This window comes from Bufo gargarizans, chromosome 1 (genome assembly GCF_014858855.1).
Source record: "Bufo gargarizans isolate SCDJY-AF-19 chromosome 1, ASM1485885v1, whole genome shotgun sequence".
Taxonomy (NCBI): Eukaryota; Metazoa; Chordata; class Amphibia; order Anura; family Bufonidae; genus Bufo; species Bufo gargarizans.
This window is the reverse complement of record NC_058080.1, coordinates 352458336-352484918: the sequence shown is the minus strand read 5'-3', so window position 1 is coordinate 352484918 and position 26583 is coordinate 352458336. Positions and strand designations below refer to the sequence as shown.

General features: G+C 43.9%; 1 protein-coding gene across 4 annotated transcripts in view; it reads right to left on the bottom strand.

Annotated features, from left to right (window-relative positions):
* Positions 1-26583, bottom strand: part of TPM4 (tropomyosin 4) — a 107100-nt gene that overhangs the window by 21997 nt on the left and 58520 nt on the right. Inside the window, exon 1 of one of the 4 annotated variants that reach the window (XM_044268817.1) lies at positions 6926-7181. The exons of 2 other annotated variants lie outside the window; for them this stretch is intronic. In XM_044268817.1, coding sequence (XP_044124752.1) covers positions 6926-7057 — 132 coding nt within the window. In that variant the 5' untranslated portion in view covers positions 7058-7181. Of the gene's footprint in view, positions 1-6925; positions 7182-26583 lie in introns of those variants that run through there. One more of the 4 variants, XM_044268810.1, reaches the window with a different exon arrangement.

The following is a 26583-nucleotide window of genomic DNA, read 5'->3' as shown; positions in this document are numbered from 1 at the left end:
ATTTTACACTTGCTTAAATGGAACAAAAAATTAGCTATTGCTCAAATCACGTTTTTTGGGTTTAATTTTTTTTTTTTTTTTTTTTTTTTTTACTTGTGAATTTTTTTCTATGTTACTATACAGTGTAGTGTAATTACAAGTGCTTATCCAATTCAAGTGAATAGAGCGAGTACTTACATTTGCTTCAAGATGACGCATAGTGTAATAAAAAAAAGAAGTACTCGCATGGTGCGCCACCTCCTCTGTGGCGGTGCCAGGTATCGGACTCCCACCAATCAGAGGATGACCTAGCCTGGAGGTTAGGTCATCAATATAAAATCCCTGACAACCCCTTTAGGCCTCTTTCACACGGGCGTCACGGGTGAGGGCTGGATGCGATGCAGGTGCGTTCAGGGAAAATCATGCGAGTAGGCATGCTCTGTGACTTGTGCAGAAGTCAGGAGGATCAGCTCCGATATCTACTGTGAATGGTGGAGCCTGATTGTATGTGTAATATACAGGTCCTTCTCAAAAAATTAGCATATTGTGATAAAGTTCATTATTTTCTGTAATGTACTGATAAACATTAGACTTTCATATATTTTAGATTCATTACACACCAACTGAAGTAGTTCAAGCCTTTTATTGTTTTAATATTGATGATTTTGGCATACAGCTCATGAAAACCCCAAATTCCTATCTCAAAAAATTAGCATATCATGAAAAGGTTCTCTAAACGAGCTATTAACGTAATCATCTGAATCAACCAATTAACTCTAAACACCTGCAAAAGATTCCTGAGGCTTTTAAAAACTCCCAGCCTGGTTCATTACTCAAAACCGCAATCATGGGTAAGACTGCCGACCTGACTGCTGTCCAGAAGGCCATCATTGACACCTCAAGCAAGAGGGTAAGACACAGAAAGAAATTTCTGAACGAATAGGCTGTTCCCAGAGTGCTGTATCAAGGCACCTCAGTGGGAAGTCTGTGGGAAAGAAAAAGTGTGGCAGAAAACGCTGCACAACAAGAAGAGGTGACCAGACCCTGAGGAAGATTGTGGAGAAGGACCGATTCCAGACCTTGGGGGACCTGCGGAAGCAGTGGACTGAGTCAGGAGTAGAAACATCCAGAGCCCCCGTGTACAGGCGTGTGCAGGAAATGGGCTACAGGTGCCGCATTCCCCAGGTCATGCCACTTTTGACCTGGGCTACAGAGAATTATTACTGGGCTCAATTGGCCTGCCAACTCTCCTGACCTGAACCCCATAGAGAATCTGTGGGATATTGGGAAGAGAAAGTTGAGAGACGCAAGAGCCAACACTCTGGATGAGCTTAAGGCCGCTATCGAAGCATCCTGGGCCTCAGCCACGCGGCCACGCGGCATTGAAGCAGTCATTTCTGCAAAAGGATTCCCGACCAAGTATTGAGTGCATAGCTGAACATAATTATTTGAAGGTTGACTTTTTTTGTATTAAAAACACTTTTCTTTTATTGGCCGGATGAAATATGCTAATTTTTTGAGATAGGAAATTTGGGTTTTCATGAGCTGTATGCCAAAATCATCAATATTAAAACAATAAAAGGCTTGAACTACTTCAGTTCGTGTGTAATGAATCTAAAATATATGAAAGTCTAATGTTTATCAGTACATTACAGAAAATAATGAACTTTATCACAATATGCTAATTTTCTGAGAAGGACCTGTATATAGGATCTATTACACCAGTGGATGTCATACAGATCATGATAAACAATTGAAGATGTAGCAACTCCTTGTCACTTATTATACACAGATAATTCTTGCAGTCGTTACTTGTTCGCTTTTAAAGAGGGGACCCAGGCTATAAGGGCTTATGGACATACAAAGAGGATAACTCTCCACCCACCTGAAACCCCAAGAGTGATTTTTTTTTTTTTTTTTTTTTAACTGATGCTTAAAAAGGTTGCTGAGGTGACAACTTTCCCACCACCGATGCCTTAGCTCCGCCACATCCATGGTGACGTAACATCAGATGGCCTCATCACCCAGGTGCTGCAGGCCACAGTGACATTTACAGTATTCATAGTGATGTCACATCCTGTGGAAGCCATGATGACACGGCTATGTTACATTACATCACTCTGGATGTGGCATTGCAGAGTTTTTTCCCTTTTTTTTCTTTAAAGGTATATTCACATAATCCAAGCATGTGATGCAGAACAAATCCCACTGAGACGAATGGAAATGTTCTGAAACATTTCAGGAAAAAACAAAACAAAAAAAATTAGGGTCCGTTTAGATGGGACAATTCAGCAGACGATTGTTGGAAAGGAAGCGTTCCTTCCTACCTGCTTGTCAGTGGGGAGACAGCTGCATTTACATGCAGCAATCTTCTCCACAGTACGGGGAGGAGTGATCGCTAATGCCATAGCCTGTTTGCCGATTTAGTGCATTTCGCTCGTTCATCGGGTAATCAACAGCACCTTTACACCGCCAGATAATCGCTAACCAGCATTCCTATGAACGCTTGTTAGCCATTATATGGCAAATTCTAGTCTAGCTGTCCATACGCAGGTTGATCAAGCATGCAAGTGCCCTGAATGGGAAGAGGTGAGAAAGCAGCAGATTATCTCCCAGTTGAAATCCAATTGCATGATCCTTATCTCCCCCAACACTTGCCATCAGGGGAGAGTTGGAAGACCCCAGTACACATGTGGTTTGGCCAACATCTGTCTAATGTGGATTGCCAGTTTATGACAACCAATTGCTCCTAACGTCTACTAGATTCTGTCCAGAGCTGGTCTAAAGATTCCACCAAGGTGATGAACCTGCATAAAGTGAGACGTGGGGCGTAGTGTGAAGTAAGCCATGCAGCCCGTCCTGAAGTGACATTCACCGAGTAAATCAATCCCTTTTGTCTGGCTGAAGTCACATGCTGCACATTCTCCCATGGCCCAGGACGGTGAGTCATGTCTGCTCACTAATGAGTGAGCTCATGGAGGTGATTCACAGAGAGGAATGCCTTACTAGCACAGGCAGGGTGCCCTGCTATCTGCATGGACATACCACATTACTCATCTGCTAACCTGTGCATTCAGAGTAATCTGCAGGCAGCATGTTATAGATCAGGAGGAGCTGAGCAGATTGAGTTATGGTTGCAGGTAAATATTCTGTAAAATTTGTAATTTATATATTTAAATCTTTACTTTTTCTGACTTCAGTTGTACACAGGGAGGTGTTATCAGTGGTTGATAGTAGGGATCAACCGATTATCTGAGTTACCGATATTATCGGCCAATATTCATGATTTTCATAGTTATTGGTATCTAACCTTGCCGATAACGCTGATAATGCGTCCAGCGCGCTATCACAGAACATTAGCGAGTTGCTGTCAGCGTGCTCATGTTCCCTCAGCAGCACAGGGGAGAAGGAGTCACCATCTCCCTCCCGCTGTGCCACGCTGCCAATGAGGAGAGACGGTAGGAGGAGGGATGGGCGCACTGCGCCACCAATGATAATTTACGTCTAATACAAATACAGGAATCGGTGCCCAGCCTATATGACAGGAAGCTGCGATCAGCGGCAGTTAACCCCTCAGGTGCCACAGTGATTGCAGCTCCCTGTAAGAGGTAGGGTGCCAGCTATGTGATTCTGCGCAGACACAGCCGCCTCCTGTATTAAAACGTTAATTATCATTGGTGGGGGCAGTGCTCCCTCCCCAATATTAAAACCATTGGCGGTGCACCCCCCGCCACATTTTTTAAAACATTGGTGCCCCCCCCTCCTCCTCATTGGTGGCAGTGGCAGCTTCTGATCAGAGCCCCAGCAGTGTAATCTTGGGGCTCCAATCGGTTACCATGGCGGCCAGGACACTACTGAAGCCCTGGCTGTCATGGTAATCTCCCTGCTGCTGTGTGCACTATGCACAGGGACAGTGTGAAGTCCTATTCTCCCTAATAGAGCTCTATTAGGGCAAATAGGACATGGGATTAAAGATACCAGGTTCTACCTTTCCCAATTTTACATATAAACATATCACATATTGCCACATCTGAAAAGTGTAAACTATTAAAATAGAGAGCGTCAAATTCATTGGTCACATGGCCTAGGCATAGCGCCGTTCTATTCAAGTGAATGGGCCCAGGCTGCAATACCAACCACAGGCCCTATACGATGTACCGCGCCATGCTTGGTAAGCTGTGAGGAGACGACAGTAATCAGCAGAGCGCCATTGCCTCTTCATACAGCAGGGGTGCCAGGAGTCAGGACTAGGAATGAGTGGCGCAAACTTCGGATCTTAGATCCAAAGTCGCTTCAGTCAAAACTTTGGATTAATGCTTTACGGAGATCCGTCTCCATACAGCATTAAAATGTACGGCCTCTGATGAGGCGAAGTCATTTATTCCAGCTGTGTCCATTTTGCAAACCGTGGATCCACAAAACACGGGCACTTACTGTGCACCCCACATCACAGTGTTGACCCACTGACTTCGATGGGTTCACGATCTGCAAAAGGCGGCCAAAGATAGGACATGTCTTGTCTTTTGCTGAACTGAGGCACAGACCCAGAAACACAAAAGCTCTTTTGGAAAGTAATGTTCATATATTAGACACTGAGAAAAGAACGATTAGCAATAATTACTACAATCTGTGGGTGACTACTCCACATGCCCTTGCTCCTGTGACAACCAGCATAGCCAAGTTTTTCTTTCTTTATGTCCAAGTCCACTTTCACACTCGCGGTTTAGCTTTCTGTTTGTGAGATCCAATCAGGCCTCTCACAAGCGGTCCAAAACGGATCAGTTTGTATTCTAATGCATTCTGAATGGATGCGGATCCGCTCAGAATGCATCAGTTTTCCTCCGTTCCGTCTCCATTCCGCTTTGGAGGCGGACACCAAAACGCTGCTTGCAGAGTCTGAGGAAACTGAGCCAAACAGTCCTAGCACACAATGTAAGTCAATGGGGACGGATCCGTTTTCTATGACACAATAGAAAACGGATCCGTCAGCCATTGACTTTTAATGGTGTTCAAGACGGATCGGTCCTGGCTATGTTATAGATAATACAAACGGATCCGTTCTGAGCGGATGCAGATGGTTGTATTATCTGAACGGATCCGTTCAGATCCATGATGGATCCGCACCAAATGAGAGTGTGAAAGTAGCCTAATACAGACTACAACTGGCCATATTTTCTGTAGGCTATAAAAACATGTAGTAATAAAGATTATTATTTTTATTTATTTTTTAACTTTTTTAGAATCGGCTGGTAAATGCAGCAATAGTGAACATTAAAGGGGTGACCCACTCCCATCTCCAGAAGTGAAGGAGCGCGTACTGCTCATGCACAGTGTTCTATCAATTTATCACTATGGGAGATCCCAAAAAAGCAGAGCTAGCGTGCTGTTTTAGGAGGTCCCCCAGCAGTAAATGGAGAGCGCACAAGCGTTGCCACCGCTCAATTCACTGCTGGAAATAGCCAGGCCACCACTCAAACTCCCATAGCAACGAATGAAGGGTGGTGGTGCATGTGTGGCTGCTCTCCATTCTGGAGATAGCAGCAGGTCCCAGAGCGATAATCAATATTCCAGATAAATCGTATGAAATAAAAAACATTAATTCATAGAGCCAATGGCTGCTGCACGCAAGGAGCTTACAACCAAAGATATGTCTGCTGGATATGCCATAGACATCTGACAGATGGAGGTCCTCTCACTGGGTCATATCATGGATGACAGGGTTACTGAAGGGTGGAACTGGGATTAAGGGGGCATTTCCAATCCAGCGACAAGTAGCTATGCCATAACATTATGTCTGCTGGGAGTCTGATCCCGAACATGTAGCATAAATGCTGTGGATTTTCCACTGAAGAATCACATTTCAGAAATTAAGCAACATTTACATAGCAGCAGTGGATGAGAATTGAGAAATCTCATCTGGGCGAGACACTGCTGGGGGTTCAGCTGGGTACTACTGGCATACCCTGGAGACATCAGCATGGAGTAAACCCAGGTGAACCATGTCCATCTTTCAGGATCTGGTTTCTATAGAAGTTCCAATGTTACTTTTTTTTCTCCATCCATATTACGGTTACGAGGAAGGCGTGACATATAGGACATGATACAATAATCTACAGACGCTGTACATATACTGCTGCATGAAAGCCCCATATCAGAGCCTGGGCACGCTGAACAATAGCAGGATAACTTCTCAATGGAAAGAATCCATTTCCTGACAGAAAACTATTCCTACACAGTTCACTGACCAGTTCATTTTAGACCTGTACTAGAAACCCACCCCCCCCCCCCTCCAAATCGACATTAAAGTGATGTCCCCTGTGTGTCTTTGGTAAAACACCAACACTGGCACCGGAGAAAGGGGGAGCAGCAGCTCACTTTCCACAGGACCGCTGGAGAGAAACTACTTGGTCTAAAACTAGTTTTAATACATTTCCCGCAGTGTCTTGGAATAGAAATGGCATTAGGAAACATGGGATGGGCGACATCTCAGGTATCAAAATGTCTGGTCTAGCCACCTTAAAGGGAATGTCCATTATGTAGGAGCAGATCCTGAACAATGAATGGGACCTCCGTGTAATGGACACAATGGACCATAGCTGTAGTGAAAGAAACCATCTGCAACTGAACACCCACAACTACATGATCACCCAAGTACACGTCCACATGTAGGCACATTATTGAGCCCAGGCTTTACATGGACGTTTCCATGGGAGACCAAGTAGTTCTACCACAAGAATGGAGACACAGCAACCATTTGGAGGTCCAGCCCTGGAAGTAAGAAGGGATGGAGAAGGACTGGTACTGACAGACAAAGCCTGGAAGATGGCCATCCAGCAGAGAGAAGGAGAGAGTGGCCGGCTGGAGGAGCAGCAGAGGAGGACAGTCAGTAGGGAGAGGACAGAGACAGGAGGCAGAGGCCGTATAGCTTGGAGTAGCTGCGCCTCACTTTCTCACACTTCTCCCGTTCAGTGTCCAGTTCCCGCTGGAGGGTCTGCGCTCTGTCTTCAGCATCGTCGGCCTGCTGCTGGAGAGCATGGATCTTCCTCTTCACTGCTTCCAGGGAGTTGAGTCCAGCCATTGTGTATCACCGGAGGCTTTCTTTGTAGAGTGCAGGCTGCGGTGGTAACTATTGCACTGCAGATGCCTGGCTACTGCCTAGATGCTACACTTTCTATGTACAGTGCCGGGCGCTGCCTGCAGAATAAGTGGAGTCAATGAGCAGCAGCCTGGAATTCTTGGTGAGGTCATGGCACGGGGTGGGCGTGGTTACCTGTGGGCGGGGGTCGAGCCGTGACGTCGGCGGCTTAGGGCGTTTCCCACCTTAAAAATATGCAGGGGTTTTTCGACTTATTTGGGAAAGAAAATGAGGATTTTTTTTTGGCATTCCCGCCCCTCGCTGAGTGAGTGAGACCGCTCATGGAAAGTTCAGGCAGCTCCCAGGGCGAGCCCGTCTTCCTGTGGAGTGGTAGTAGCTGGGGAGAAAGTGCCCGGCTGCTAGGGCTAGTCCTGCTCACGTTTATAACTGGAGCCTTTGGTCTCATGCACACGACCGTTGTGTGTTTTACGGTCCGCAAAACCCGGATGGCGTCCATGTGCGTTCCGCAATTTGCAGAATGGCACGGACAGCCTTTAATATAACTGCCTATTGTCCGCAAAGTGCGGACCACAGAACGGAGCAACGGATGTGGACAGAACACGGAGTGCTGTCCGCATCTATTGCGGCCCCAATGAAGTGAACGGGTCCGCATCAGAGCTGCCAAAACTGCGTCTCAGATGCGGACCAAAACAACGGCTGTGTGCATGAGGCCTTTCTCTGAGGCTCCGTCCCGTAGGCTTGCCCAGGGCAAATCCATTCATCAAACCCTGAGTGTGTGAACACAGCCTTACCTAAATGGCAGTGCAGCTTGGGCCCCCTTCCCTCAGTGCTTTGTGGTCAGGGGTAGAGGAGCACATAGCCTTCATGCTGTCTGAGGCACAAATTGAGACTGCAGCCCCCATCCACCTTCTCTTCCAAATTCTTGACCTAGGCTCTTCCCTGGAGCCAGAGTGTAACTTAAAGATTCTAGGCCCCACTGCAAAATCTATGACAGAGCCCTCCCAGCATGCACTTTGTATAATACCGGTGTCTTCTTATGTGGCACAAGGGTCTTTGTGGCCCCTCAAGGTCCTAGGCCCGGCTGCTACCTCTGCACCCCCTATAGCTACGCCCATAACTACATCCCATGTACCGTACGGTGGAGAAAAAACCTCCCTAGCTGTGAAGCTCTGCGATTGGACAGCGCTCCAGCCAGGGGAGAAGGAGACTCCCAAAGAGAAAGACTGCGTCTCCCCCCCCCCCATTGCTCCGATTAGCATACTGAGCACATTTGTGGGGGGCCATAAAGGGGCGCAGGAGCGCTAGGTTAAAAAAAAAACAGGCTGGGTGGCATCATAGCAGGGGGACCCGGCAGGTACAGATATTTATCTCAGTTACTACAAGCCCATGAAAGGTCCTCTTTAAATGCTGTACTGTATGGGCAACCAATGCAATGACTGGCACATGGTGGAGTAGCCTGGCTGCTGTCTTCAGCATAGATTAGAGAGTAGTCACGATGAGAAAGGATCACAGCAACAATGAGAATTTTCGTGGTTTCTACAGTAAGGCCTTATTCACACTTCTGTGTCTGCGATGAAATCCCTGACAAGATGGCCAATGATTCATCCGTGTTTGGTCCCTCTGTCCTTTTTTTGCTCTCAGTGTGTCATCCGTGTTTCACAGTCGCTCATAGGCTGAAAATACTTTTTCAGAGTATCCATGAAACATGGATGGTGTCTGCGCTTTTCACAGACCCATACACTATAATGGACGTGATGGATCCGGAAACACGGACAAAAATAGAGCCTGCTTCCGTGCTAAAACCATGGACCATGCTGAAACACAGATGTGTGAATACACGCATTAAAATGAATGGCTATGCGTGCTGTCAGTGGAGAACAGCACACGTCTGTCCATCAATGTGAATAAGGCCTATGAACGTGGCAGATTCTAGAGATGCTTTTCAGGCGCAGAAGGCAAATGCAGAGGAATCCAGAAGGATTAGTAGTCACCGTTGCATTTAGCTGTCAGGGGGTCATTTGTCACTTTGGTGAGGGCAGTTTCTGTAGAATGTAGAGAACAGAAATCCTATTGTAAGGGGTCAAGGACAGCGTTAGCGAGGTTGTGGATGAGATGAGAGTAGACTAGGTGTTCCAGAAGTTTAGAGATGAAGGACAGATTGGAGACTGGTCTGTAGTTAGTTGCGTAGACGGGTCAAGAGAAGGTTTTTTTCAGTATTGTGGTTTTGACTGAATGTTTGAAAGAGGGGAAGATACCAGATGAGCAAGAGAGGTTGAAAACTTTAGTAAGGTAAGTAGGGACAACTAGAGAGACTGGAGGAGGTGTATAGGGTCAGTAGTGCATGTGATAGGGCCAGAAGACAGGAGTCTGGAGACTTCTTCTGTGATTTGGTCGTATCAGAGGTGGTACGGGAGGGAAGGGGAGCGGCTGGGAGCAAATTTCTTGATGGATATTTTCAGGACAGCGGAGGAGGGCATGAAAAGTGTCAAAAAGCTTTTCTGGATTGTGAGGCTAGTGTGAAACCTAAGGATGCTGCTATATACAGTATAGCTATATACAGTAAATATACCAGAAATGTCTGGTGTTTTTAGGGGTGATGTCTTTTAGTCGCACAATTCTTTGGGACATTTTTTGCTATATAGAGCAGTCTATGGGAAAACATCATTAAAAAAATGTCACACCAAGAGCATGCTGCAACTTCATATGAGTGCCATAGGTCCAAATGCCTGCTTGTCCTACGTTTAACCCCGTGATAACATGAGCCAAAAATGTACTATGGATATCGTCTCTTTAGGCCAGCTCTAGAGCGGAGCAGACGTTAGAACGGCCAGCTGCCTGCTGTTTCACACAGGGTCCAATGTCTGTGATCAGTAATAATATTGATCGCAGACATATACCAATTGGTCATTATTGAGTGCGAGAGCCCAAATGGCTTCCCTGCACTGAAATCGGGGAAATCTTTTGTTTGTATTAATATGTTGTTGCCTGTATGAGGCTACCAGGCCTATCACAAGTATATTCCAATGTAGGCCTGCAGGTCGCCATGCTGCATTAGAATATACTAAATTCACCATATACTACTTTAATAAATCACTTAAAAACTTTGAAAAAACTTAACAGGAACTGGGGCAGCAGAGGGTCTTCATTAGGACAACAGGGGGCAAGTATGCTGGTTTGAAGCAGTATATGGCATTTTGACAAATTACATAGGAAACGGGCCAACACATATAAGTGCCTTTAGTGATGTAACTAATTTTACCCTTAAGGAGCAGTAACATTTTCTCTGTTCCAGGAGTCATAACTTTTTTATTTTTCCATTTAGTTTAGCTGCAGGAGACCCTGAAATTTGCTGGATGGGTTGCAGCTTTTATAGGAATCATTTGGGGTACTTAAAATGTATTAAATAACCTTTTATACATTATGTTATACTACATGTACAATAAAAACACTTTTTATTGTGTGTTGCCGCATTGCAAGACCCATAATAATTTCACTTTTCTGGAAAACAAATACCCCCATATGTGACAATCAGAGAGCAAGTATGCTCTCTTAATTGATGGCGAGATGTTGATAACATGCGGAGAAGTCCATGTTACCCTCCCCTAGGAAGTGTACAGTTATACAGGGAGGTGAGGATCTATGTCTCTCCTTTTCCGTGCTTCCTGGAATGAAAGCTGTGGGATGATTATTTGCTGTAGGCAAAAAAAAAAAAAAAAAATCGGTGGGGGAGATTTATCAAAACCGGTGTAAAGGAAAACTGACTTAGTTGCTACTAGCAACCAATCAGCTTGATCCTTTCATATTTAAAAGAAGCTCTGACAAATAAAGGTTTTCTTTTGCACCAGTTTTGATAAATCTTCCCCAGAATTTATTTTAGTTTTCATACATCTGGCCAAATGCCATAGTAAACTAGTCAGTATGTTTGGGAACAAACCCACATTAAATGTTAAGTGTACAAAGTCAGATTTAGATTGTCAGTTGAAAACAGTCTGGTTGATTGACTGACTGGAAATTTGGAGAGTACAATAGTGTTTGTATTGAATGCATACAATTCCTATTGTCTGCAGGTTCTCAGATGTTGAACTAGTTTTTCAGGTGAAATGCCCACAAGCCAATTGTTAAGTGCTGCACACTTGAAGTCACTCATTTATGTGAGGACACCAATTGCATTTCCAGACTTTTTGTCCTATGGGTCAGTCTGTCAAAAAGCATGACCTACCACAAAAGGAAAGCGCTAAATGTATCTTCAGTTTACGTTTCTGTCCTAGTGACCAGTTTGGACTAAACACAAGTCTCTCATAGAAACATAAGATATGATTCTTAATGAGGGTATATCCCACAGGAGGTGGAACTGGCAGTGGGAGGTCCTTCACATTTCCATATTTCCTTTTTGAGCCCAATGCAAAAGCTATACCTGAGCCCTCTACTTTCTGTGACTGCGTATATGCTAGAAAATCTTGTGTATTATCAAGGTGCTTTTGAAAATCTAAGTCATTGATTCAACTAAACACCTTCAATTTATGGCATAATGGGCAAATGTGGAAGTCTAATATTTATTTCCTAGAAAATTCAGTTTATAGTTTAGAAGTTCTCTTCTCTAAGCCACCTTACATATACTACTCAAAAAGTTAGGAATATTTGGTTTTCAGGTGAAATTCATGGAAAAACTAAATGTTCACGCTACAGTGATATTGTATCATTAAAGTAGGGCATTTAAGTAGAAGCATGCAATGGTGATTTCCTCATCTCAAACAATTTATTGAAACAAAAGGCAACAATGGTGGTGGGTATAATCCCATGAAAAATGTCAATGTCTCAAAAACTTGTTATGTGGCCTCGAGTATCAATTACAGCTTAACAACAATGTCTCATGCTCTTCACGGGTCGACTTATTGTCTGCTGAGGCATGGCAACCCACTCTTCTTGAAAGACGGCCCTCAGGTCATTGAGATTCTGGGGCACAGAGTTACGAGCCTCTACACGGCGACTCAGCTGATCCCATAGGTTTTCAATGGGATTCAGGTCTAGAGAAAATGCAGGCCACTCCATTTGAGGTACCCCAGTCTCCAGCAGCCATTCCCTAATGATGCAACCTCGATGAGCTGGTGCATTGTCATGCATGAACATGAAATTAGGCCTGTGTTGTTCACACAGAGGCGCAATGACTGAAAGTGTAGGGCAGTTCTGTATCGACTAGACACACCTGCCCACACTGTAACACCACCAAAGGCTCGTCTGGAGACAACAGTGGCTGATACATAGCGCTCTCCTTGATGTCTCCAACATAGTTTGAGGCCATCATTTCTGCTCAGTGTGAGTTGACTTTCATCAATGAACAGCACTGAGGCCCACTTGTCCCTCGTCCAGCGTAGATGATGCCTGTGCCTGGGCGATGTGGTCAGGTACCCTTGCAGGTCGTCTAGCACACAGACCACTCTGATGTAAACGGTTTCGCTTTATGAAGGCTTGCTTTTTCATGGGACACTTGTATTTTTTTATGGCACCATTTTTGGGTAAAAATTATGTATTGAAAAAATGCTTTTTTTGGGAGGGGGATAGTAATAAAATATTTTGATTATTGCTATAACAATTTTTTTTCCCTATGTTTGTACAATGAGCACACTTTCTAAAAAACATACAGTACAGACCAAAAGTTTGGACACACCTTCTCATTCAAAGAGTTTTCTTTATTTTCATGACTATGACAATTGTAGATTCACACTGAAGGCATCAAAACTATGAATTAACACATGTGGAATTATATACATAACAAAAAAGTGTGAAACAACTGAAAATATGTAATATTCTAGCTTCTTCTAAGTAGCCACCTTTTGCTTTGATTACTGCTTTGCACACTCTTGGCATTCTCTTGTTGAGCTTCAAGAGGTAGTCACCTGAAATGGTTTTCACTTCACAGGTGTGCCCTGTCAGGTTTAATAAGTGGGATTTTCTTACCTTATAAATGGGGTTGGGACCATCAGTTGCCTTGTGGAGAAGTCAGGTGGATACACAGCTGATAGTCCTACTGAATAGACTGTTAGAATTTGTATTATGGCAAGAAAAAAGCAGCTAAGTAAAGAAAAACAAGTGGCCATCATTACTTTAAGACATGAAGGTCATTTAGTCCGAAAAATTGGGAAAACTTTGAAAGTGTCCCCAAGTGCAGTCACAAAAACCATCAAGCGCTACAAAGAAACTGGCTCACATGCGGACCGCCCCAGGAAAGGAAGACCAAGAGTCACCTCTGCTGCGGAGGTTAAGTTCATCCGAGTCACCAGCCTCAGAAATCGCAGGTTAACAGCAGCTCAAATTAGAGACCAGGTCAACGCCACACAGAGTTCTAGCAGCAGACACGTCTCTAGAACAACTGTTAAGAGGAGACTATGTGAATCAGGCCTTCATGGTAGAATATCTGCTAGAAAACCACTGCTAAGGACCGGCAACAAGCAGAAGAGACTTGTTTGGGCTAAAGAACACAAGGACATTAGACCAGTGGAAATCTGTGCTTTGGTCCAAATTTGAGATCTTTGGTTCCAACCACCGTGTCTTTGTGCGACGCAGAAAAGGTGAACGGATGGACTCAGCATGCCTGGTTCCCACCGTAAAGCATGGAGGAGGAGGTGTGATGGTGTGGGGGTGCTTTGCTGGTGACACTGTTGGGGAGTTATTCAAAATTGAAGGCATACTGAACCAGCATGGCTACCACAGCATCTTGCAGCGGCATGCTATTCCATCTGGTTTGCGTTTAGTTGGACCATCATTTATTTTTCAACAGGACAATGACCCTAAACACACCTCCAGGCTGTGTAAGGGCTATTTGACCATGAAGGAGAGTGACCTGGCCTCCACAGTCACCGGACCTGAACCCAATCGAGATGGTTTGGGGTGAGCTGGACCGCAGAGTAAAGGCAAAAGTGCCAACAAGTGCTAAGCATCTCTGGGAACTCCTTCAAGACGGTTGGAAGACCATTTCAGGTGACTACCTCTTGAAGCTCATCAAGAGAATGCCAAGGGTGTGCAAAGCAGTAATCAAAGCAAAAGGTGGCTACTTTGAAGAACCTAGAATATTACATATTTTCAGTTGTTTCACACTTTTTTGTTATGTATATAATTCCACATGTGTTAATTCATAGTTTTGATGCCTTCAGTGTGAATCTACAATTTTCATAGTCATGAAAATAAAGAAAACTCTTTGAATGAGAAGGTGTGTCCAAACTTTTGGTCTGTACTGTATATACCGTATTTTTCGCCCTATAAGACGCACTTTTCCCCCAAAAAGTGGGGGGGGGGATAGAACTGCGTCTTATGGGCCGAATGCTGCAATTTTACACTGATACAGCGCGGCCGGCGTGTGTATCAGCGGGAGGAGGGACATCTTGTTTTGTAATGGCAGCGGGGTCCGCTGCAGTGACTGTATTCTACTACACCGGGCCCCGCTCATTGTAGTAGTCATATAGGCAATGTTAAACTGTAAATTCATTAATCCAGGCTGTAGTACGGTACTTACTACTAACTTCCATACCAGGCAGGTGGCCGGGCCTGCGGCGCCTGCTTCATTCATAAAGTGGGCGGAGCAGGCGCGTGACGTAGTGAGTTACGCTGCCGGCTCCCGCCCGCTCGTCCGGCCTCCTGCCTGCTATGGAAGTTAGTAGTAAGTACCATGCTACAGCCTGGATGAATGAATTGTAGTAGAATACAGTGACTGCAATGGGCCCCGCTGCCATTACAAAACAAGATACCGACCCCCACCCCCTGTATTGGGGGTCATTTACTACACAGGGACACTGTTATGGGGGGGATCTGTGGATGACGCATAGCATAAGATGCTATGTGTCATCCACAGATCCCCCCCATAGCAGTGTAATGCCATCCCCAGATGCCACCATAATAGTGCCATCCCCAGATGCCACCATAATAGTGCCATCCCCAGATGCCACCATAATAGTGCCATCCCCAGATGCCACCATAACAGTGTGTCATCCACAGACCCCCATAACAGTGCGTCATACACAGATCACCCATAATAGTGTCCTCCACAGACCACCATTAGTTCAAAACCCACCGAAAGCACACCTTTTGGTTCAACATTTTTTATTTTCTTATTTTCCTCCTCAAAACCTAGGTGCGTCTTATGGGCCGATGCGTCTTATAGGGCGAAAAATACGGTAACACACTATGTATTATGCAAGTTAACTATTAACAGGATTTTAGTAAAATTTGCATTTACCAGTAGGTTTTATTATTTTTTTAACTAAAGCATTTTATTTCTCATATCTTTTTAGATGTCTGGTATCAATCTCAGACAGGTTGGTTAATTAGATTGCCAGATGATCTGAGTTAAAGGCAAAGTTATTTAAAGAGATTTTTCCACATTATTAAAAAGTGTTTTATAAGTGATGATCTATCCTTTGGATAGGTCATCAGTATCTAATCAGTGAGTTCAGGCACCAGGGACCCAGACGATCAGCTTTTTGATCCATCCAACCATCACTCCTGTGATCGCTGCAGACTTCTCTGTGCTCACGAAGCACAGTTCTGTACATTATATAGCAGCTGTGCTTGGTATCAGTATGGTGCTCAACCCCATTCACTTCAATGGGGCTGAGCTGCACCTAGGCCACATGACCAATGAGCATGTCATCACTGGCCTAGAGGAAGCTACAAGAAGGCTGTGCTGCTACTGTGAGCACGGATGCCTTCTCAAACAGTTCATCAGCGGGGATCCCGGGACCCCCACCGATCAGATACTGATGACTTATCCAGAGGATAGGTCATCAGTATTAAAATCTCAGAAAACCCCATTAAGCAAGTCACAGTTCTCGTTCAATATAGGGAGGAAGAAAGAGCTTTCTGAAGATGAAAAGCTTGAAATAGTTCAATGTCTTGCATAAAAACAATTGATATTACAAAAACTGAAGAGAGATAAGTCAGTGATTCACAGCACAGGTGAATACAATCTGAAAAAGTTTTATTAAAGGGGTTATCCGAGCCACATGCGATGCTAGGGAGGCTCATCCAAGTCACCGCCTGCCATTGGCTGCCGCCTTCCCCCCAATACCAGATATTTTCATCCACGCACGTAAGTAGAATCAGTGCGAGGGGCCCAGGTATATGGGGGAGCATTTCCAGTCTCGGATAACCCGTTTAAGGAAAGTTTCTGTCAGACAAAATAATCTTAATAAAAGGGCAGCTCTTAAAAGATACCACTGATGAGCAGCAAACAGATATCTGAAGCTGCTGATGTCTCCAAAGTGTCACAAGCCTCTCAATGCAGGATGGTCCACAGGTTGGAAGTTATTTGGCCACCCCTAACCAAAGCTCACATGCTCTCGTTTGACAAAGGTATCATAAAAAAAAGCAAACTTACTAACAAGATTGAGCAGTTTACAAGACCCGCTTCCCCCTGTGATCCCAGGGCCGATACACCAGAAGATTCAGCTTCTTCTGCTGTAGACCCACCTGTGCAACCTGTTGAGCAAGATAATAGTCCCACTATTGCAAATACAGTGGGATGCGAAAGTTTGGGCAACCTTGTTAATCGTCATGATTTTCCTGTATATATCGTTGGTTGTTACGATAAAAAATGTCAGTTAAATATATCATATAGGAGACACACACAGTGATATTTGAGAAGTGAAATGAAGTTTATTGGATTTACAGAAAGTGTGCTATAATTGTTTAAACAAAATTAGGCAGGTGCATAAATTTGGGCACCACAAAAAAGAAATGAAATCAATATTTAGTAGATCCTCCTTTTGCAGAAATTACAGCCTCTAAACGCTTGTAGGTTCCAATGAGAGTCTGGATTCTGGTTGAAGGTATTTTGGACCATTCCTCTTTACAAAACATCTTTAGTTCATTCAGGTTTGATGGCTTCCAAGCATGGAGAGCTCTCTTTAAGTCATACCACAGATTTTCAATTATATTCAGGTCTGGGGACTTAGGTGGCCATTCCAGAATGTTGTACTTGTTCCTCTGCATAAATGCCTTAGTGGATTTTGAGCAGTGTTTAGGGTCGTTGTCTTGTTGAAAGATCCAGCCCCGGCGCAGCTTCAGCTTTGTCACTGATTCCTGGACATTGGTCTCCAGAATCTGCTGATACTGAGTGGAATCCATGCGTCCCTCAACTTTGACAAGATTCCCAGTCCCTGCACTGGCCACACAGCCCCACAGCATGATGGAACCACCACCATATTTTGCTGTAGGTAGCAGGTGTTTTTCTTGGAATGCTGTGTTCTTTTTCCTCCATGCATAAGGCCCCTTGTTATGGCGAAATAACTCAATTTTAGTTTCATCAGTCCACAACACCTTATTCCAAAATGAAGCTGGCTTGTCCTAATGTGCTTTAGCCCACCTCAAGCGGCACTTTTTGTGCTGTGGGCGGAGAAAAGGCTTCCTCTACGTCACTCTCGCATACAGCATCTCCTTGTGTAAAGTGCGCCAAATGGTTGAACGATGCACAGTGACTACATCTGCAGCAAGATGATGTTGTAGGTCTTTGGTGCTGGTCTGTGGGTTGACTCTGACTGTTCTCACCATTCGTTGCTTCTGTCTATCCGAGATTTTTCTTGGTCTGCCACTTCGAGCCTTAACTTGAACTGAGCCTGTGGTCTTCCATTTCCTCAATATGTTCCTAACTGTGGAAACAGGCAGCTGAAATCTCTGAGACTGCTTTCTGTATCCTTCCCCTAAATCATGATGCTGAACAATCTTTGTCTTCAGGTCATTTGAGAGTTGTTTTGAGACCCCCATGTTGCTACTCTTCAGAGAAAATTAAAAGAGGAGGGAAACTTACAATTGACCCCCTTAAATACTCTTTCTCATAATTGGATTCACCTGTGTATGTAGGTCCGGGGTCATTGAGCTTACCAAGCCAATTTGAGTTCCAATAATTAGTTCTAAAGGTTTTGGAATCAATAAAATGACAACAGTGCCCAAATTTATGCACCTGCCTAATTTTGTTTCAACAATTATAACACACTTTCTGTAAATCCAATAAACTTCATTTCACTTCTCAAATATCACTGTGTGTGTCTCCTATATGATATATTTAACTGACATTTTTTAGCGTAACAACCAACGATTTATACAGGAAAATCATGACGATTAACAAGGTTGCCCAAACTTTCGCATCCCACTGTATAATCAAGACTATAGCTGAAAGCCATTCAATCCTTAAAGGGGTTCTCCGGGAATTAAGAAAATGAAAATACTTACCGTATTTTTCGCTTTATAAGACGCACCTGATGATAAGACACACCTAGGTTTTTGAGGAGGAAAATAAGAAAAAAATATTTTGAACCAAAAGATGTGCTTTTGGTTGGTTTTGAACTAATGGTGTTCTGTGGATGACACACTGTTATGGGGATCTGTGGATGACACACTGTTATGGGGGATCTGTGGATTATGCACTGTTATGGGGGATCTGTGGATGACACTGATGAAGGATCTGTGGATGACACTGATGGGGGATCTGTGGATGACACTGATGGGGGATCTGTGGATGACACTGATGGGGGATCTGTGGATGACACTGATGGGGGATCTGTGGATGACACTGATGGGGGATCTGTGGATGACACTGAGGGGGGCTCTGTGAATGACACTGAGGGGGGCTCTGTGAATGACACTGAGGGGGGCTCTGTGAATGACACTGAGGGGGGCTCTGTGAATGACACTGAGGGGGGCTCTGTGAATGACACTGAGGGGGGCTCTGTGAATGACACTGAGGGGGGCTCTGTGAATGACACTGAGGGGAGCTCTGTGAATGACACTGAGGGGTGCTCTGTGAATGACACTGAGGGGAGCTCTGTGAATGACACTGAGGGGGGATCTGTGCATTACACTGTTGGGGGATCTGTGCATTACACTGATGGGGGATCTGTGGATGACACTTATGTCATCCACAGATCCCCATAAGTGTCATCTACAGATCCCCCATCAGATGCATCAGTGTGGAGGGTGGAGGCGGGGACACTCATGGCGGGGCCCGGTGCAGTGACTCTACTCTAATACACCGGGCCCCGCAACTGTTAAACATTCAATCTAATCCATATCTAATTGTATATGCTCTGTACGGCACTTACTGTAGTACCGTAAGCCTGCCCCAGCTCCCTCGGTCATGCGCCACCTGCCCCAGCTCCCTCCTCATGCGCCGCCTGCCTGCTTATCTCGCTATATGAATGAATAGGCAGGCAGCGCATGAGGAGGGAGCTGGGGCAGGCGGCGCATGACCGAGGGAGCTGGGGCAGGCGGCGCATGACCGAGGGAGATGCCGGTCTGCGCCGTCTTAATGCTATACTTACGGTACTACAGCAAGTACAGTACAGAGCATATACAATTAGATATAGATCAGATTGAATGTTTAACAGTTGCGGGGCCCGGTGTATTAGAGTAGAGTCACTGCACCGGTCCCCGCCATGAATGTCCCCGCCTCCTCCCTCCACACTGATACTTCGCTGGCCGCGCTGTGCAGCATAGCGGCCAGCGAAGTATTCGCTTTACGAGACTCCCTAACTCTCAGCTTTGGAAGCAGAATGGCGTCACGGGTATCCTCTGCTCGTATCGATGGGGGTATTCTATGCTCTTTTAAAAACCAACCAGCTACTTTTAATTTCCCTGACAATGTGCTTTATAATTACTACCAATTGAATGCTTTTATGGTGCAGTTTGGGGGTTTAGATGTTTTTTAGACCTTCCACTTATAGAGGGCAAGGCGAAGCATGAAGCTTGTAAAGCCACTTTCTGCCGTTTATGAGCATACAGTCTGGCATCTTGCACCTCTCAGGGATAGGGCACTTGAACGCTGGTAGAGGATATTCCTGACCTGGATGAGTGTGACTGTAAGATCTTCTGTCTAGTTTAGGGCCCCCCTTAATTAGTGCTATAGATACACTAGTTCAAGTTCATTCACAGGATATATTATGCCAGTGGCGGATTGGCTATAAACCTTACAGGGAAATTTTCAGGTGGGCCAATGCCCAGGGGGCCACCCAAGCCCCGCTATCTACCACTGACATTCCGACAACATGAGGGACTTTTTTCCAGGGCCACTTTTTAATATTCCTGTAATATACACCACACAGACTTTACATGATGGGTGCTTCACCCTCAGCAGAATGTTCTAGGTGTTGGATGGCTGATGCTATGATGTTGCACATGTTTTGGGAGTGTAGTGTTTTACAGATATTGCACCCCAAAATCTGTCTCCACTCTAAATAGTTACTTTACTATGCTAAAAAGTTTTATATATATTTTAAAAGACCCACTAAATCGACCTGAATTCGGCAAGTTACCAAGGTGCTCCCATTGTATAAGCTTCCTTTTATGCCTCGTGGATGTCCTGACTTTCTATAATTAGGCTCAGTGCTAGACCCTGCATTATGCTAGAACCCTACGTCTGGTTACATGGGGTTTAGATCATTACAACACCGAGCTCTCATTCTGGCTAAACCATGTGTCACTTTCACAGACCTGTACTAGAGGAATCTTTTGCTCCTGGCCATCTTAGGTCATTTGCATAGAACTTCCTGGCTCCAGCTGCATGCTTTTCCACCCCCCATAACGGAACCGTTACTGAATTGCTGTCTCATGCTCTGGCCAACATTTCCTGTTTATATATTCTGTAATTCCATAGAATAAATTTAGTATGTCTTCCTAAAACTTTCTCTGCAGCAAATCAGTAGACAAAACAGTTCTCAAAACACTACCACTCCCAAAAAGCTTGGAGAGTAAGGCAGATTTTACGTTTCGGAGTTCCACTCTCCTGTTGTGCTCTTTAACTAAACAAAAAAGGAAACCTTATGATTTACATTAGAAATTCCCTATTAAAAGGGCAGTGCTACCGTTAAATGTTTTTTTAATACAGCCTGAAAAACAGGTTACTTTTGTAATTTAATTTCCGTTACAAAAATGTCCCAGTTGTGAGGTATTCTCTTGTAATACTGCGTCTTGGTGGCTTATCTGCATAGCAATGTGTATGTCCCATCTGCTGAGGTGGTCACACATGCTCTGTTTCATCCTTCAACTGCCTAAGGGTACTTTCACACTTGCGTTGTGAGGATCCGGCAGGCAGTTCCATCGCTGGATCTGCCTGCCGGATCCGGAAATCCATATACAAACAGATGCCAATTTGTAGACGTATCCGGATGCGGATCCTTCTGACAAATGCATTGAAATGCCGGATCCGTCTCTCCGGTGTCATCCGGAAAAACGGATCCGGTATTATTATTATTATTTTTTTCATTTTTAAAGGTATGCGCAGACTGGGACACCGGATCCGGTTTTCCAGAACACTTGGTACCGGATCCGGAATTAATACATTTCAATGGGAAGTGTTCTGTAATTTTGGCCGGAGAATATACCACAGCATGCTGCGGTATCTTCTCCGGCCAAGTACCGTAAAGGGACTGAACTGATGACATCCTGATGCATACTGAGCGGAATGCTTTCCATTCAGAATGCATTAGGATAAAACTGAAGCGTTTTTTTCCGGTATTGAGCTCCTGTGATGGAACTCAATACCGGAAAAGACTAAACGCTAGTGTGAAAGTACCCTAAGGCTTTCTGCACATGATTTGACCATGCAGTTTGCAAATCACGGATCTGCAAAATGCAGATACTGGCCATGTGCGTTCTGCATTTTGTAGATCAATACATCCTGCCCTCTGTTAGAAATGCCTATTGCTGTCCGCAAAACGGCGGAATGGAAATATCACGTTGCGCTGTCTGTATCTTTTGTGGCCCATTGTATTTAATGGGTCCGCATCCAATCCACATTTTTTGTGGATTGAACCAAAACTATGGTCGTGTGCATGAGGCCTAAAGGCCTGAGTTTCAGGGATAGATCTGGGCAGTTCCATTCACTGTTGCTCAGCAAGGAGTGTAAGATCACATGACCGGCCATTCAACATGCATGTAGAGACTAAGAGGAACGGAGCCCCAATAAATGTTTGTGCACAGCGATTAACAGAATTTTCCAAGATTTTTCTGAAATCTGCCAAGAACTTGAAACTGTATAAAATAAAGAATAATCTCACTCACCTTTTAAATGTTTTGCTGCTTTTGCTCTGCCTCTGCTGTGACATGTACATGAATGGTAAATGAACGCTGAAGCCAGTGACAACGAACAACATGTGACCACTGCAGACCCAGCTGGGATTTATACAGATGCAGGCAAATCGGACGTCAATCAAGAGGAGCGGGGCGGGCTAGAAGAACTACATGGCACACATAGCTCCTAGAGGCTCATTAGCATATGGATAAAAGTACGTTTTTTAGGTGAACGTCCGCAGACAGAAGTGAACAAAGAAGACTGTTATGTACTGCTGACACTAGCACATCGCTAGTGTCAGTCAGCTATATATGGCAAAATCTGATGGTAGAAACCCTTTAAGATTTACAGGTTTCAGGAGGACCACATACTCAAGAATACAAATTACAGGCAACTATGATCATCTTACAGCGTACACAGACTGTATTTTGGGCTGATTGTGTCTAAAGGGTGAATTAGCTACTTAAGGCCACATTCACACATCCGCAAAATGCGGAAGGGAAATGCGGACCCATTCATTTCTATGGGGCGGCACGATGTGCGGCCCCAATCCGGAAATGCGGACCTGCTCTTCCGGGTCCACATTTCCGTTCCCGAAAAAAATAGCAATTGCTGACAAGAATAGGCATATTCTATTAGTGCTGGCAATGTGCGATCTGCAAAATGCGGAACGCACATCGCCGGTGTCAGTGTTTTGTGCATCCGCAAAACACACACGGATGTGTGACTGGACCCTTAAAATAAGCTTGGCAGAAAGTAAAGGTCTTAGGCCTCTTTCACACGACCATATGGCTTTTTCAGTATTTTGCAGTCTGTTTTTCACGGATCCGTTGTTCCAATTTTTGTTTCCATCGTGTCTCCATTTCCGGTCCGTTTTTTCGTATGGCATATACCAGGCATGGCCAACCTGCGGCTCTCCAGCTGTTGTAAAACTACAACTCCCACAATGCCCTGCTGTAGGCTGATAGCTGTAGACTGTCCGGGCATGCTGGGAGTTGTAGTTTTGCAACATCTGGAGAGCCTCAGGTTGGCCATCCCTGGCATATACAGTATACAGTAATTGGTCTGGGCATAACATTTTCAATGGATGGTTCCACAAAAACGGAATGGATACGGAAGACATACGGAGTACATTCTTTTTTTTGCAGACCAATTGACTTGAATGGAGCCACGGAACGTGATTTGCGGGCAATAATAGGACATGTTCTATCTTTCAACAGAACGGAAATGGAATGCATACAGCATATATTCCATTTTTTTTGCGGAACCATTGAAATGAATGGTTATGCATACACACCGTATACGGAACACAATAAAAAAAACGGCCCCGCAAACAAAAAAAAAAACATCCATGTGAAAGAGGCCCTAGTTAGGGAGACTTTAAATAATAGTTAAATCCATATTTAATTGCAGAAAACTACCGGTATGATGGGTTATGTGATGCTGTATGATATCCCAGCAGTAAACCACATCTCGTTATCATAATGTAGCCCGTTTTCCACTCTGAAATGTATTAACTAAAACTTCATTTTGAAATATTATACTTTTTTTTTTTTTATACATTTCACGCCCATTTCTAATCTGGTAAAGAGTAGGTGACATGGCTAAGAGACTTTTGTTAATCTCAGCTCCGCTTTAAGTCATCCAGTGCTACTGAGAAAGGTCTCGTCTTAATAGTTTCAAGATTTCTAGGCTTCTTATTTTGGACTGGAAGACAAAACCGCTTGTTTGCATAACTGGCATTCTTTACATTCTCCAGCTTCTACGAGGATGTAGCCGTTCATATACGCCCTGCTGTGCATACTGCTGCTGATACCTAAGCTGGGAAGGCATATGTTAGCAATCAGGCACAGAGGTCTGCCTCTGGCTGTAAAAAATGGTTGAGAAAAGACAAGCAAAGGAGTAGTACTGTACAGGAAATCACCACCGAGTTCTGTGCCGCACTGATCGGGTCCGATTTGTGGCACAGCTCATGATTTATTTCATAGAGTATCTTTATTTCTATATGGCTTGCCACCACTGCCCCATATCTGCTGACTATTGTTTCTCACATCACTTTCTTCAGGGGTCTGTTGGACATAATGACTAGTTGTAAACTCAGGTTTGCGTTGCTTCTCATTTTTACAACATAAAAGCATAGTGCCAGCACTGAAATGTCCAACAGAGCTTACATTCTGAGATATACTACAGTCGTGATTCAAATATAGATATAATTAAAGTATAGTGTTGCCTACTAAACAGATGCCAGATTTAAAGAGGACCTGTCACTGGATTTTTCTTTTCAAAAATCAATCCCATTGCAGATGCCAACGTGCTCTAAAAACCCCCAAAAGGGATGCCTTCCACTCTGTTCTAATGCCTAATATGCTACTTACTAGAAATGTTACAGGGAGGAGGAGACATCCTCTCTTCTGCCTGGCTGTGACGCTGTCTAATCGCTGTGGATCGCTTCACAGCCAGGGAGAAGGTGAGCCGTTCTCCTGAGATTTGGTAAACCTCACAAGAACAGACTATGTTAGCAGTACTATACTCACTTACATAGCCTATTCTCCTCAGATTTACGTACCAAGCCTCTTTAAATCAATAAGGACAACTACCTTATAATGAAGAAAAGGAAGCATTCTTTTTTTATTTTTTTTTATTATTCTTTATTTGAATTTCACACAAAAACAGATCCATAAAAGTCAAATAAGCAACGATCAACAGTTCACAGTTAATGGCTACAGTTCCTTTTCCTTTCCCTTCCTTCTCCCATTTCCCACCCTCCTCCCCCCCTCCCTCCTCGTGGGGACGTGAGAAAAAAAAAAAAAAGAGAAAGAAAAAAATAAAATAAAAATCCTACAACACTAAAGTAGCCAGTTTTTCCACACCTAGTCGAGATTTATTGACCTTTTTTTGTAATTCTCCATCGCACGTTCTTCTTTAATTACATTATCTATCATTTTTCTCCACTGTCCCACCGTCGGTAAATCTGCTTTTATCCATTTCCTGAGTATAAGCAATCTGGCCTGAAATAATACTTTATTCAAAACCAGTCGTATTTTTTTGTTTAACTTCAAATGTTCAGTTGCCCCTAGAATACAGATTATTGGGTCATTGGGCAGCCGAACTTTAAGGAGCACGAATACGGTTTCCATTATTTCTGTCCAATATCTATGGAGCTTGGAACATCTCCAGAAACAGTGTATTAAATCTGCTCTCTCCTCCCAACATTTTGGACACTTATCTGTTGCTTTTACTCCCATTCTTTTCAACCTCCATGGAGATCGATGTAGTCTGTGCACTATAAAGAATTGTGAGATCTTGTGTGAGCCCCTATCCGAGATTGTAGCGTAGTTTCTAAGGGCATCTCTCCAATTTTCTTCTGTAAGGGAGCCTAGATCTTTCTCCCATTTTCCCACCGCAAGCATTGTGATTTTTTTTCTCTTTCCTATTAGGAGTATTAGGAGATAGAATTTTTTTTAATTCCTCAGTTACGCTCTCTTTATCTGAAATCAATGATAGCCAATGGGAGTTGAACTTAAACAACGGTGGAGTATTGTCCTTATTCAGATCCAATTCGACTGTCATTGCATTATGGTCTGACAAGGCCATAGGTATGTATTTTGTCGTGATCCTATTTAGGGACATTAGATTTTTATTTCCAAAAGTCATATCTATTCTCGACCAAGTTTGGTGTGTTTTTGAGTAGCAAGAGTATCTAATTTCATCCGGGTGTTGAACCCTCCAAACATCTACCCAATTGAATTCATGGGCTACTTTGCATAAATCTACATTTTGTGCTCCTCCCCCTCTGCTAGGCGTCCTATCCCTGAGTGGATCCATAACCGCATTGTAGTCCCCTACCGCAATCAATATACATTCCTGTTTATTCAACATAAATCTATACAATTGATACAGAACATCTGATTTATATGGTGGTGGAATATATACAGGGAGTGCAGAATTATTAGGCAAGTTGTATTTTTGAGGATTAATTTTATTATTGAACAACAACCATGTTCTCAATGAACCCAAAAAACTCATTAATATCAAAGCTGAATATTTTTGGAAGTAGTTTTTAGTTTGTTTTTAGTTTTAGCTATTTTAGGGGGATATCTGTGTGTGCAGGTGACTATTGCTGTACATAATTATTAGGCAACTTAACAAAAAACAAATATATACCCATTTCAATTATTTATTTTTACCAGTGAAACCAATATAACATCTCAACATTCACAAATATACATTTCTGACATTCAAAAACAAAACAAAAACAAATCAGTGACCAATATAGCCACCTTTCTTTGCAAGGACACTCAAAAGCCTGCCATCCATGGATTCTGTCAGTGTTTTGATCTGTTCACCATCAACATTGCGTGCAGCAGCAACCACAGCCTCCCAGACACTGTTCAGAGAGGTGTACTGTTTTCCCTCCTTGTAAATCTCACATTTGATGATGGACCACAGGTTCTCA